Source organism: Polypterus senegalus, chromosome 15, assembly GCF_016835505.1.
Source record: "Polypterus senegalus isolate Bchr_013 chromosome 15, ASM1683550v1, whole genome shotgun sequence".
Lineage (NCBI taxonomy): Eukaryota > Metazoa > Chordata > Cladistia > Polypteriformes > Polypteridae > Polypterus > Polypterus senegalus.
Genome location: NC_053168.1, coordinates 111,854,744 through 111,870,561, shown reverse-complemented (window position 1 = coordinate 111,870,561; position 15,818 = coordinate 111,854,744). Strand labels below are relative to the sequence as shown.

Sequence of the window (15,818 nt, the reverse complement as noted above, 5' to 3'; positions counted from 1 at the left end):
CGAGCATTGTTTTAATCTCGTATTTAATGAAGACTTTTTTCTATTGGATTTTAACCTCCACCTTCAATTCTGCTTTTGTGGGATCATTTTATTTATTGAAGGATTCTGAAAGCACTGCACTTTATTTAAGTTGGACACTGTTTTTGATTGCTGTTTTGTTGATTTTAATAAAAGCACTTGGCACTTTCTGCACCATCCAATTGCTCCATTGTTGTGCCTCACTGTCGTGCTCATCGGTAACATTACCGACGGTGACGGGTTTAAGGGCTCACGGAAGTGAGATGGGAGCATGCAGCAAACCCGCATCGTCACAGACTTTACGTCAAAGCTGTAATCTCCTCTCCACCCAGTTCCTCCTAACTTCCTTCATGCCAGAACTCGACTCATGCAAAGTTAGTTTTCTTGGTTGTTTATGGTTAGTTTTTGTATAAATTATGGATTTTTCAAATGTTCATTTTTTCCCCTGTGCTTAAAACTCATTAAAAAAAGTGTTTACAGAGAGCGGTTCGTAAGTCTATAGTGTGAACTCTTGCAATGTTAGTGTTCTCTGTTCAAGGTTTTCTCAGTGTTATTCAATGTTTTTACATTTAGTTTACTATTACACTGTGCATTCTATGGTATATTAACTATTTTTGTGCTTCAAAATTTTTAAAGAAAATATATTTACATACAGTTCGTACGGTCTGGACCGGATTAATTGTATTTACATACAATCCTATGGGGGAAATGACTTCGGGTCGCAACCAAATCGGGTTACAACCAGAGTTTTGGAATGAATTACGGTCGTGACCCGAGGTTCCACTTTATAAAAGATGATGAATTGTTTAATTGATTGCTCATTCCATGGACCGAGACATTTGCGCATAACTTTGTGCAAAAAATGAAATGTTCTGCATTTTCATCAGGGCTCCGTAACTGCCTTCTTTGAAGAAAGAGGAAAGGTTTTTTTTTCCACAGCAGTGGCTTCCATCTTGCCACTCTACCATAACTGCTTGATTGATGGAGTACAGCAGAGGATTTCGGAAACTCTTCTAGAATGACTACTGGATTCTTGTCCATCTTCCTGACTAACAACATTCTTACCAGGTTACTTAGATTGGCCAGATGACCAATTCTAAGAAGAATCCTGGTGGTTGCAAACTTTTTTTACAATTATTGAGGCCACTGTACTTCTCAGAACACTCAAAGCTTTAGTAATGCTTTTATGTCCTTGCCCAGATCTATGCCTCAAAACAATTTACTCACAGAGGTCTACAGCAAGTTCCTTGGACTTCATGTATAAGCTTTTGTCCTGAAATGCAGTGTGAGCTGTGGGATCTTATAAACACAGTTGTGTGCCTTTCTAAACAAATCTAATCAGTTGACCACAGTATAGTTAAACAATAAAGTTCTGGACACATCTTAAGAATAATTAAAGCAAACAGGATGCCCCCGACCACAATATGGAATGTCACAGCAAAAGTTCGGACTTCTACACTGTAAATGAAAATTTTCAGTTTTTACTATTTAATAAATGCGAACACCTTTCTGAAATCTTTTTTCAATTTGTTTTTATAGTTTAATGAGTGTAGACATATGGACAAAAATGGCAAATGTATCCATTTAAAACTAAATCTACAACAAAATAGTGTGCAGAAAGTGAAGGGGTTTCAATACTCAACTGATAACAACAGCGTTAGTAAACCTCAGGTAAGACGTTTTTAGAGTGGCTCTAGCAGCTGCAAATTTCTGCTCCATTCAATTTTTTACATTCCATGCTACTAATGAAACACGGTTTAATTCTATGTAATACTACTATGGCAGAACATCAGATACATATTTTAAAGACAAGAGCATATCAGTGTTTCACTACTTATTACTTACTATATTTTGTTAAAAAAAGATAAAACTGATACAGATGTAAACAAGACCAAATTAATGGTTTAGCTACTGTGTCTTATTTGGATCTCATTCTTAATTGCCAACTGATTTGGAAAAAAGAAACAATTAAGGATTCTGAATCTTAGAAAATGAAGGTCAAACTATGTTCTACTATCCCAAACACTAATGATTTCACCTTCTCTGGAGTAAATGCAAAACAGCAACCTAGACGTCTGCAGAGCACCCCCAAATGTATGCAAGTCAGATAAAATCAATAATCATTTTTCTTTTTTAATGAAAAAAAAAACAAAAAAAGCAAATCTAAATGCCGTCACCGATCACGTCGCCAGTTAAAACCTGACATTCAACTGGAAACCCAGAAGAAAATCGACATCTGCAGAAATGGCTTGACTGAAAGAACCTTGAAATGAAGACAACTTGGAACTTCAAACCTGAGCATCCCTTGGGATGACAATATGTTACAAAGTATGATAGCTGTTACTTTTTAATGGGTAATGCAAATTAAGTTAGAACATGTCATCCAGTGTTTAAAAAAAAAAAAACGGCAAGTGATTCAGCACATCTTGTTGGTGGATTATTCTTCTGTATTAGAAAGGATATTGACTTTAATGCATCACCATTTTTAGAACTCCTTGCAAGCCAAAAGTGCAGAGGTTAATCTCCTTTATCAGATAATAAAACATTAAAGTATAAGTAGCCATTACTGAATGAAGCCAACATGAGATTAACTCCAACAGCAAATAAGAGACAGATTACTATAGCATGAGATTTGGCGTTTTTATTTTAATTAGGTTTAAATATGGATAATTTCCAAAATTCTACATTTTTTATTCAGCACAAAATCTAAAACATCTTCCTACAATTAAGTCTTACCAGAAACTGGCTTGCAATGTGTTCTAGCCCATGACCGCCCAATACCGATAATAATAATAAGCACTCAAACTAAAAAAAATGATGCTCTCTTTTCTATTTGAAATATAATTTCCCTGATCTCCATTACATCTCTAAATTATTTTTGATTCAGAATAATCTTCCTATACAGACACCATGCAGTGTGCTATTATAGTCTAACTTATTCAACTCAAATTATTGTCATTTTACCTTACAGCCCAATAAAAAACATGTGTTGCTAGTCAAACTGGAACAGAAAAATGCAACAGGAATAAAGTGCACTGTAGAAAGATTCAGCAGACACAAATTACTAATACATGAATAACCAACCGTACTAAATTACCATACATAAAGAAATATCAGACCTTCACTTACAACTTGTATTGCACAGAACAAGTAACAATAAGAACGGTCAAAACCTACAAATCAATTGGTAGGGCAGGTGCTTACATAATGGCAGCTTCATGGCACTAAATGCTATAATATCAATTACTAGGTGGTAGGGACGCAAAGTGTTTGTTGTTGCAGACTGAGATGACGGAAGCCGCTTTCTTCAGATCACATTCTAGAGGTTAATGTGCCAGATAGATTCTGAAGCATAAATTTGCTGCCTGAAGCCCCTCCTGTGTTCACTCTGTAACAATTTGAAATTTAAGAAGCCTTGGAGTTACCTGCAGGATGTGTGCACCATTTATTACAGAGATACTGGCATTGAATTCATTATAGCAAGGTGCAATGTCAAAGGAGTTTGTTCTTTACTAGTTTATTTTAGCTCTGAGTGGATTCAGAGTGCCTTAGTATTCTCTCTCTACATCTTCGTGTTTTATTACTGCTAGGCTTCTCTCAACTGCCTTATTATTGTACCTTATTATTGTACCTTGTAGTGGTAATTTCTGTTAAAGATGTTATATGAAACAAAGAATGAAAGACTGCTTGATTAGTGATTCTTAGCAGCAAACACCATCTGGGAAATTATAGACTTTAAAAGTTGCCTACAGATTTGTTTTCTTATTCGTATGCTTCCTTTGCATCATCTGACAGAAGGATAATAAAAAAGCAAAAATATCCTAGAATCACATTTTAATCCATGCAGATTTCCAGAAGTACTATGCACAACTTGCCCAAACTTGAAACAAAATTATTTTAAAATAAATTAGGAAGAGTTGTTCACTAGAGGTCAGTAATGAGACATGGTTTGAAAACCTGAGGTCACTTTCCAATTCTCAGATTTGAATTTCTCTCATACACAATCACTCAAAGTTTGGAATCACCCAGATTGACATTGATGCCCTTTTTTAATCACCAATTGATTAGAAAATATAGCCAATATATTACTAGTGTTGCAAATGGATATTACTACTGGAAATTACTGATTTTTACTTCATTATTCACACATAACTGCAAAGTTCCTTTTTCAGCAGCCATTCCATTAGTGTCCTAATGGTTATCTCCCATAGCTCATCCTTAAATCATTTTAGATGCTAATTGGCTATTGAGAAACCTCTGTAACTGTACGAGCACCATTGAAACCTGTTATTCTGATCATTTGGCTTGCAAGGCAACAGCGTTCTTAAGAGTTTAACGAAGGTTTAAAAATTGGAAAATGAAACAGCTTACTCAAGAAATACATCAGTCTGTTTTTAGGACAGATTGGAAGTTATTCCACATGACAAACTGTCAAGAATCCAAAGATTTCATACAAAGGTGTCCACCGCTATCTTGAGAGAATAGGGTGAATTGGATCTAACAAGGATAGAAAAAAGAAGGCCAAGATGCAGAACTGCATACAATGATAAATACACTTGAGTGTGTAGTTTGAGAAACAAATGCCTTACAGGTTCTCCGTTGATTTTTCTTTATATACACACCAAATACCAGTGTCTTCCACAACAGAGAAAAGACGACTCCAGGACACTCACCATATGTTTTTCCAGTCATCTTCTGTCCAAAGTCTGCTCTTTTTTTTCCATCTTAATGTTTTCTTTTTATTTTCCAGAATCACATACAGTATCTGTACTGACCCCTACTCTCTCTCTTCTGTTTCTTTTTCCGGTTTCTCTGAGGTGGTGGCCTGCGCCCCCACCAACCTACTCAAAGCACCATGATGCCCCAGCATTGATGGACTAAAAGCCAGAAGTCCACATGATCATCATCATCATCATCAAATCCTTCCGTGAGAACCCTAAATCCAAAGAGGACTGTTTCACTTATGTTAGGTAGATTGCCCAGAGGGGACTGGGCGGTCTCATGGCCTGGAATCCCTGCAGATTTTATTTTTTTTTTCTCCGGCCGTCTGGAGTATTTTTTGTTTTTTCTGTCCCCCCTGGCCATTGGACCTTACTCTTATTCTATGTTAATTAATGTTGACTTATTTTATTTTCTTACTGTGTCTTTTATTTTTCTATTCTTCATTATGTAAAGCACTTTGAGCTACTGTGTGTATGAAAATGTGCTATATAAATAAATGTTGTTGTTGTTATGGCCTTTTCTTTGAAACTCTGTCTCTTAGGTCAGCATCCTGAAGTTATTAGCTCACTATTGCAAATGGCACTTGTATTTGGCATTTTCATGACATGAAATGTACTGGTAGTGTTAAGTGTTTTGCTGTACGTATGCTTTCAAGTTGTGTTCACCACAATGGATGCTGCATACTTAAAATTAAAAGACTACTGGGTAAATAATTTACAACTCTAAGCAAGTGACAGAACTGATAATCTGTTGTACTTCTGTAAGGAGCTTTTTATTGGTGGTGCTATATGATACTGAAGAACTCTGGGTACCAACTGTACCTTTATATTTTGTTAAATAAAAATGTAAAATACACTGGGATGGAGCATATCAAAAGAGTCTCAATATAAGACCAGTTTCTGGGCCGATGCTGTGACTGGACTGGATGCTTTTAAACTGTTCCCCATAACAGGCATCAGACCAACAACCAATATTTCACATTTTGACTCATAAAGCTTGAGCATTTAAATAAAACCTACATCTATTCCGATTATGTTGTGTTGAATATTTAAAATGCTTTGGTATGACATTTACTAAGAAAGCTGCAATAAACATATAGTTGATGCTGGTTTTATTGTATTGCCTTCACAAAAGGACTGCACTGAAGTTGACTGTGCTCTAACTGTACAAAAATGATTTCTTTTAGGTGTATAGTGTACTCATAAACATCCCACCATGAAAGGTGCTACATAAAAGATACCAGGATTCTTGATTGATGTTAATCACTTAATGAATAAACATATTTATCCTGATTATGCTTCAATATAAACTCAAGACTAAATGTACCCTGTCTGGACCTTAGATGAAGAAACCACCTGGACTGTAGGTGTAATGTGCCTACCATTTAAAAAAAAAAAGTAATTGTGTAAAGCACTAGGAAGAGGAATATCAACAAATTACTACATATACTAAATATACTACATTATATAAGCAAAGAAGAAATAATTCACTTACTGATAAGAACATTTCAATATTTTCGTGAACAAATGAACCGATGTCCTGCCAGTCCAAAATATCGCCCAACCAGCTGTATTGTCGCTGCACTTCTTTCTTGCCTCTGTGCCGTGCAGAATGGGTGAAATTCTTTTAAAACAAAAATAAAAAGTTAAAAGAGTCGTCAAGGACATTTTGCAAGTGGCCAGCTTGTTCAGTTGACATACTTTAATGCAGTCTGAAGTGAAGGCTGTAAGAGCGCCATACCTTTACAAACCAGGAGTGGTAGAGCCTGTCCCAGAGCTCTAGAACCTGCTTCTCAATCACAGCAGTGCTATTCACCTTCTCCCCTAAAACTGTGTGCAACTACAAATAAACAAGAGTGTTAGACAGCAAGGGCGCCATCGAGCTCCACTCATCTTCTGTACTTAAAGCCCAGGAACACCAAAAGCACCACTTGTCATTAGCAATTATTATTTTTTTAAAGCAGCTTTCATTAAAACTGAAACTGATAAGTTCCTGCGTGGATTCAAGATCAGCTTCTGAAGCACATTGTGAGCTGAACTACAATTATTAAAAATGAGCACAGTGTGGCTGTTTAATCTCTCCTTTACAGGAAAGGAAGCTAATAGGAATACATTTCATGAGAATGAATCCATTTCTAAAGACGTTTACAGCTGCTCTTCACAACACATTGTTCTCCTTCCAGTAATTTAAAGTGTGTGATCGTTTCTCAACAAGTATTTAGTTTGCTTTCAGACACAACACAGTGCTGTTCTTAAGGATTGCCCACCCTACCTTATGACTTATCAGCTCTCTCCCATATTGGTGCACATTACTGGCAGCAGAATTCAAGGCATTTTGAACTACTTGAGCTTCAGGAAGCAGGCTACCACCATATAAACAGAAATAGAGATAAAAGCATTTAATTTGAAACTGCAACAAAATAAAGTGTCAATACAAGAAAATCTCAAGTAAAACATTGCCTTTAGGATTTAACTAAAGTTAAACTGAAGTTGACACAAAAAGCTTTGTCTTAGTCACCTAGTGCTGTACTGTTATTAGTTGCTAATAAAGCTGCTGCATTTTGACAAGCTGTTCTGTACAAAGCCTTAGGACGATGGTCACTGTAAATAGCACTAATTAAAAAAGGCTGACTATTTTGTCTCTCTCGCTGATGCTGCCAAGTGTTTAAAAAAGCAAAAATGACACCCATCAAACCACACATTAGCTTGAGTACTCTGAGAAGTGTTTATTGGTAGTTAAGTGTCATGAAACGTTCTTTATACAAGTTGTCTAAAACATTTCTGAGAGAACGTCTTATGAAGTGTACTTTAGTACCACTAATAAAGTTTCACTGAAACCTTGCTTCTCTCTCATCAACAGTAATTGATCCCTATGATGCTAGATTCCAAATGTGGCCTTTTCACAAAAGTGATAATTTTGTAGTCACTCTGGAAATTAAATAGAAGTGCAATTCAGACTAAAGCCAGGAAGCACTTCTTTAATCAAAGACATATAGAAATCTGGAGTAAACTACCAAATCATGTAGTTGAAGCAGAAAACTTGAAAAGCTTTAAGACGTATCTGGATTGAGATATTAGCTAAATGACGAGCCTGAAAGACTAAATAAATGGTCTTCGCTCTTTTTTTTAGACTAAACAGTGACTTCAAACCTTTTCATCATGATATCAGGATGTGTGTGTGTGAAACGCACCCAGTCCAATGCCTGTTCTGACTTGTGACCATTACTGCCTTGATATACTTTCACATGGGATGGTCTGTTACTGGAGAAGGGTGTGGTTGCCACGCTGGGTATGTGTGCCTTTTGACACTAAATCACTGACACTGTCACCAGAAAAGCACCCCAATGCCTCATACCTCAACCCTCATGCTTTGTGGTGTGACCCACACATCATCAGCTCACTTTCCCTGCATCTAATGAAGATGTTGTTGGGGCCAAGAATCTCAGATTTGCGCTTATCAGATGAAAAAACAGAGATCAACAGTCTGTGTTTCTTGACTCAACACATCTCTTCTTCATCTCTTTCAGTAGTAGTGCTTTCTTTGCAGCAATTAGGACCTATTCCCACACTCTCCTTTGGACAACTGCAGCTGGGATGTCTTTGATGCTTGAACTCTATCCATCCTCTGCACATCTGCTCCCTCAGTCCTCCCCATATATTAGCCTCCTGGCCAGGAAGGACCACAGCTGTCCGTCACTATATATATATATGTTTTGTAAAAACCCTAATATTACAGGTATCTAAAAAGATACTATAATATATTCATTTAAGGGTTGTGGCTTTAGGTTCGATTTACTATATTAACGCAGTCTAGTGCTATACTGTACTAAACAAAGACTGTTGTAAGCAACTTGACGATTTTCATTAAAAATGGGACATTAATTAAATGTTTGTACTTACCACGAATTCCATCAGCTTACTCTATCAACACAAAACGACTGTCCTTACCTTTCATATTTTTCCATATTTATTTTATGAAATATACAATTATAAAAAATGTAATTGCCCTGATTGAATGTTTGATCATGATGAATTTACTTCCATTATTTAATTTCTAAGTGGCAAATCTGTCATCCTCAACCCCAAAGACAAATCACAAGTTTTTGGGGTTTTTTCCTCACATGTACCTCCACATACTGACACATTTTCCACCAGCACAAACACGTACACTTTGTAGTTTTGCAATCATAAAAAGGTGCCGCTGACTATTATTAAATCACATCTTATTCTCCATATTCTGCTTACTTGGCCCATTCTGGATGGTTTGAAACAGTGTCATTGATAAGGTTGCTGGTCACCTCAATAATATGCATGCTCTCTTCATGGACCTGAAAATAAAGAAGCATGTGACTGTCACGTTTATGTCTTGTGCTCCTGTCTCCTCCACATGAATATGTCCCAAGTAACAATGTCAGGACTCTTAACCTGAGATGGTGTAAAAATCAATTCTCAAAAGTTATTTCTTTAACAATTAAAAAGTAGTAACAGTGAGACATATGTTACAAATCATCCAACCTGAATATTCAAATCTGTTGCAGAAGAATTTATGCTAAATAATTTGGGTGTTTTGTCAGGCACAACTCATGAGACCAAAGGCAGCACTTGCTGTTAAATCCTAATCATGGCATTGCAACCAGTCTTTACAAAGGCTGTTAGACGGTTAAGGGAGGCTTTCAGAGAATTGGGAAAAAATGAATACCAAAAAAGCAACAGAAAAATAGAAAACACTAAGAATATTTTAAACATGTAATTTCTTAATCTTTATTTATACTGATCAATGCATGGAAATATCGTCTTTGGAGACTAAAATGAAACTATAGCAAGTTGAACTGTTGTTACATGTGTGAAAGAGATCATCAATTGATGTTATCATGGCAGGCGCTTTGTAAAATAGAATGATTACTTTCTGAGACTTTAGCTTACACAAAAGAGAAAAGTTTTGAGAAATAAAAAAGTATCCGAGTGGTTAAAATTAGGCATTTTTTGGTCTTTGATAATTTTTTTTTTTTTTTTTAGCTATTTTGACATTGGAGCTCTGCTCAAAACAAGGAATAAGAGCTTACTTAATGTGAATCATTTACATCTAAAACACAGACCTTGGCACTTCCTAGATGAACAGTAGTATTTCAAGATTTCAAGCTGAGCTCTTAGCTTCCAGGTTGCCCTTAGATTTATATAATGTAGGACTATTGACTTTTTCTAGCACTAAGCAGTATGAGATCATTTTTTCAGAAACACTAAAATAGGCTAAATTATAAAAATCAAATGGGCAGTATACACTACTTTATCTAGCAATTACAATTTTTCAAAGACTATCCATAATTTAGAGATGAGAGAATAAACAAATGCAAAGCAATAAGAAAAATTACAAGGTAACATCACAAAGCACGGTCCTTAAACAGTAAGACCTCAATCAAAGAAAAAACACTACGTACTTCCTTTCATTGTTGTAAAGATGGAAATTTTAAATTAAAATTAACCAATCAATAAAGAAATCATATGATCATTGTTATAACTATCCTCTGGTTTTATCTTCCGGTGCATAAAATTACGTCTTTCTACAATCCTTACCTAAGGAATGATTTTTTTGTTTAATGAAGACAAAATTGAACAGATAAGCAAACTGGGAACAACATGAGCTTTATTTACTATACCGAGACTACCTGCAAATCAAAGGTGAAAATCAAAATAACAAGACAGAGCATTCAGCTGTCCACTAGTACAGAGTACAGTACTACAAGAGGACATAGTACAGAGTTGTATAATAAAAGCTCAAATCAATGCAATGGCTGCTGTCATCAAAATTACTGTTGATGACTTTAACATAAAATGAAGTTACAAGATAACCAGTCGCTATCAAGTATCAAAAGCTGTTCTGTAAATCAGATTCCTGAAAGAACCTTCATTTATTTAGATCCATAAAAGGCTCCATACAGTAAATACCCATGAACAGATAATAGATGTGGAAAATACCAATGGGTCATGACTTGAAAATGACTCTTGCTGCATACAACAACAGAGACTAAGTCGAGGTTTTCTTAATATCTTGGTGTCCTGCTAGGCAGGCAAACATACACTCAAGATTTTAGTTTTTTTTTTTTTTACTATTAGCAGGCTTTGCTCGCCAACCCCCACGTTTGGTTTTCCAGATACACACTTTTAAGATTTTTTTTTCTTTGAATTGCTGCTGTTTCATTAGTTTCACTTTTATTTCAGAACTTTTGTAAAAACAATATTTGGAATCTTTTGAGTCCCAATGTGATAAATCTTTTTAATGAGGTCAGTGAGACATGTGTTTAATTAATTTGTACCATAATTCAGGATAGGTTTCTCTGTTTGGAATTTCAGCACAAAACGATCAACATCATCAGCAGTTAATCATTTTTTTTTTGCAAAGCAACCAATAAATGCATGTGAGGTAAACCACATTTTAGAAATTCACTTAAACTTCAAAGCCTTATAATATTTACATACTTCTGACATATCACCAGTGTCCATATATTCAATCTCTATTCGCCTTTTCGTTATTTCTCCGAGTAATAATTTCTCTTTTTTGTGCTAATGCGATGTTTACTTTCTTTGTTTTGACATTGTCATTTTTTTCTGGTTTCATATTCTGTATCTTGCTCTGCAGGTGTTTTGCTCCTACGTTTTTTTGAGTCTTTTGAATTCCAGTTTTCATTTTCTCTAACCTGCTCTGCATGTGTTTGGCCCCCATGTTTTTTAACCTCTTTATGACATTTTACTTTGTTTTCTACTCTGTCTGTCATTTCTGACCTCGCTTTGTCCTGCTTTTTTTTTGCCCGATTGGATGTGCTTTTTTTAATTCCACTTGTTCCGGGCTGATAATTACTTTCCTTATTTTCTGAATTTTCACCCAGATTATTCTTTTTCTTTTTTGCTCTTTTTTTCTCTCCAATGCTTTTGAGTCTCTTTTCTCCACACTGCTTTCTTCTTCGCTCAGTTGTCGATGTTTCATTTATAATGTGCTGTCCTTATACGCTTTATATGCGCGGAGAGCCCTGGATCTGTGTGTGCTCAAATCCTTACACTCACACGACTGAGTGTTTTGCTGTCCGTGGTCTTATTTGATATTGATTGTAAGTAGGGCATGTCTTGCAAGAATCTCATATTCTATGTCATCGCGAGACGGTCCTGGGTCAGTCTCTTGGCACAAAGTCTCATATTTAAGGTCCCCGTGAGACGCTCCGTGGCCATTCTCTTTCGTCTTGCGGGTCTTTTAAGTGTCTTCTGTGATCTTAATGTGAAGATCACGTCTCGTCTCCCGTCTTTCTCTCCCAGGATTTTTTTTTATAATAGAGAGACATATTAAGTAGTTTTGCAAAGCACAAAGAAACACCTTCATATGCAAAGAACCTTTACCAGAATGAAATGGTGCTTTGTCAAGCAATTGTCTTAAGAGGAAACACACAATCCAGTCCAGAACAATAAAAGTGCCATTAAAGAACCATTATTTTTAACAGTATAAACAACATAATTGTAATTACACCCCATGGTAGGGCTGCACAATTAATTGGATATGAACTGCTCTTATGATATCAGCTGCCACAATATACTAATCACAAAATGTTGCCAATACTGCATTCCATTTAGTACACCCGCTCCATCAGGAATCAGATTCCCAGTTAGTCAGCTTTAAACAACGAATGAGTGTTGTAATCAACATTCACTAAGCCAAGCGAGTTTGTGAATTGGATGGAGGCACTGACATCATATGAAAAATAAGCAAAATGCTGAATGCATTTGTAGGAGTGTGATGCCTAACATTATTATTATTTTTTTAAAAGGGCATATTTCTTTCTCATGTTTGCAGCAGCCGCTACATTTTTATGTTTTAATATTATCTATCTTGTTATCCTGCTACGGTGTTGATCAAAAAAAACACTATTGTGCAAAATGTCGCAGCACTGCAAGCAAACTTGTACTCGGCCGTCTACATTTCAACCACATCATTGGTGCGTGAAAGTTAAGATAGCAGCACCTGTCCCAGTAGTTATGTCAGATAATTAGGAATTACCTATTTACAGTTATCTATAATGCAGATCCAAATCCGGCATGAAATCAAAAGCAAATTCAGTTAAAAGAAGCCACGGAATTTTATTTTTCAAAGAACAAAGCTCCTATTTAAATTATGTGCCAACAAAGGTTAAAACCGTTGCGTTCCCTTTACTATATTCCAAATTAAAATTAATCTATTAGACTGATGAGGAATTTACGCTTAAAAGCAGATCCTTTCCATGCTGATTTCTTTAAATGAATGTGCCTTTCCTAGCAATCCTTTTTTGAAGAATGATGGTATAACTTCTTACGAACTTGGGGTTATATTGGATTGGGAGGTTTTGTCAGGGGCATTGCGAAACTCTGCATTAAATTTTTTCAACTAATCCAATATTTAATAATTTCACAAAAAAATTGTAAGCAGTTCTCAGGAGAATAGAGGTTGTATTGCAAATATAAAGATACTTTACACTCAATTGATAGGTCAAAGAACATATTTCACTGTAGAACAGTATTGAAATTAATAATCGTAATATAATATCAAAAGCAACTGCCAACAATTAATACATATGGCAATAGACTCCATGGTAAGCTGTACAGTTCAAATTAAAATACTGTTACATTTATATCCAAAAATATTATACACCAATACTGCAGGACGGGCGGTTTGATATGGACATTTGCACAGCCCTTTACCAGTACCTGTACTTTCAATTGTATTAAAATATACGGTTTACGTATTGTTTATTTCATGCTTAGAAGCTGTAATCTGATAGTTTAAATGCAGAAATGCAAAAAATAATAATACTAATAATTTATTATTTACCATTGCTGGCCCAGAGTTTATGCTTAAAGTTTACAGGCGGCTCTTTGAAGGATGCCTTATAGCGCTTTGCTTCTTCCCACAGCTGTAAATGCGGTGCGTTCCACAGCCGGCCTGCGCGCGGAGTCACCAAGCATATTAACCTTAAGCGCGGGAAGAGCGGCGCACAAACACGCCCTCAAGAGGATCACCTCCGCGCTCTTTTTGAGTCTCCAATAGAATTCAGCTCACACTTCTTTTCCCCTCTTAGACATTCATATGTACGCAACGGAGGGTGGGGCTTCCGTATTATACTATTTAATACCGCTGCTTTCTAATAACAATGAATCAATGTTCGTTAAAAATTGATTCAGATAACAACCCTGTATATCAATGCCTAAAACTATAAAGGCCCCATCACAAAATGGATCTGAATTAACGTCTACAGCAAATGGCACTAATGTCGTCCCTCCTCCTTCTCTTTGTACCATATAAGTATACTGAAAGCCAGCTGCAATGAAATATCACCCTTAAATATTATGTTGGCCTATTCATACATGTATGGCTTTTCTCTGAGAAAAACTATTGCCATCAGCTAATTTCAGATTTACTGTCACGCAAGTACAGTGCAGTGAAATTCATTTGCCCAACACATGCCAATTCCGTAACTTCATGAAATTAGTATTGCCGTTTAGTGTATTTATTTTGTACGGGTTTGTCTTCGTCGTGAGAGTAAACGTCACCGTGGAATTACCGATACCGTTTTACAACGAGCAGCAGTTGCAAAGCGTGGCACGCGTATCTCAACCTGCAAATAGCTTGGGGCGGTGGGCGTGGATTTGTACCTCGATTTCCCACAATTCTTTGTCCTTCGTAGCCGTAGATCTACCGATCTTTTCACCCCTTTACTACAAGCTTCACAAAGAAACCTTCAAAATATCCGACGTCCATGCGTAATTGTAGAGCTTAAGTAATTAATGTGCTATTTAATTACAATTTTTAACATGAAAGAAATTAGCCCTTATTACATCATAGTTTACATTTATTTAAACTGAATTGAAACGAGACGTTTTGAATTTTTGTACAGTAGTATTGTATCGTCAGCACGAGCAGGGGTGCCGGAGAGCCGCGAAGCTCACATCTGTAACCTGGAGCGCCGTTTGCAGCAGCAGCAGTACAGGATTGAAGTCAGCAGAGAGACCGACACCTGGGCAGCTCCACCACCACTTCTCCATCTGATAATGTCCATTTTTCCAGGTGCGCAGACACCAGCAGAGCTTCAAGGCACATTAAGCTGGAGAAAAGTGTGGCAGAACGAGATGCCCTTAACCCAAAGTGTGCCATGAGAAGAAGGACCGGTGATAAAAATGCTCAAGCAAAGGACAAAGCACACCAGAGAGGCGTTGTGAAGTTGCGGTGAAGGGACAACCTCAAAGCTTAAGAATCAGACCTGGAACGCGGTTTGCAGCGCCAGTTAGGTAAATGAAACATCTGCATCTCTATGAGGATCGCCTGCTTGTTTATATCTGACCAACGTTGAACACACCTGCTTCACCGAACAGCAGCACAGCACTGAACATCCCGGTTGTGCCATCTGCCAGTTTAGCACGCAACATCCCTGCTGTGCCATCTGATAACACAGCACTCCCAAAGCCTGCTGATGCTCCATCAACTCCGGCTGCATGACCAAAGCAGAGAGAACACCACAGTCGTTTTGACAAGTTTGTCCACTGTTGCAAGGAGTTGGAAGTGGCCGCTGGGGTCAAAGACTTTGAAGGGAGGGCTATGTAGTGGCACAGGGCAAGTTAAATCAACTAGGAATGAGTCACCAAAAGACTGAGCTGGCATTATATCAAGCAAAAGCGGCGTTTGGGGTGGCCTCCCCAGGCCCCCACTTTTGAGGTCCTCGTGTCCCAATCGAGCGGATTTGTCAAGTTATATTCTCCAGTGTATATATATTGTCAGGGATGCCAGGGGCGACGACCCGGCCGGGACGCCCTGAAGGACCGGAAGAGGGACTACGCCCGCCCTGGATCACGTGGGGGCCGCCACCCTGGTTGCTTTGGGGGCCACGGGTAGAGGGCTTGGAAGCCCAACCCTGTAGGGCCCCGTGGTCACCACCAGGGGGCACCCCGATGCCTTGGGAACCCTGGACCTCAGCACTTCCGCCACACACCAGGAAGTGCTGTGGGGAAAAATAGAAGGGACACCCGGAGAGCTTCTGGGAGTACAACCGGCACTTCCGCCACACTGGGGCG

At 37.4% G+C, this 15,818-nt stretch overlaps 1 protein-coding gene across 1 annotated transcript in view; it reads right to left on the bottom strand.

Annotated features, from left to right (window-relative positions):
• The window catches only part of LOC120515518 (transmembrane protein 245-like), an 87,158-nt gene that overhangs the window by 32,839 nt on the left and 38,501 nt on the right, over positions 1-15,818 (bottom strand). Inside the window, 4 exon segments of the mRNA XM_039736578.1 lie at positions 6,235-6,363; positions 6,481-6,579; positions 7,012-7,102; positions 8,985-9,067. Coding sequence (XP_039592512.1) covers positions 6,235-6,363; positions 6,481-6,579; positions 7,012-7,102; positions 8,985-9,067 — 402 coding nt within the window.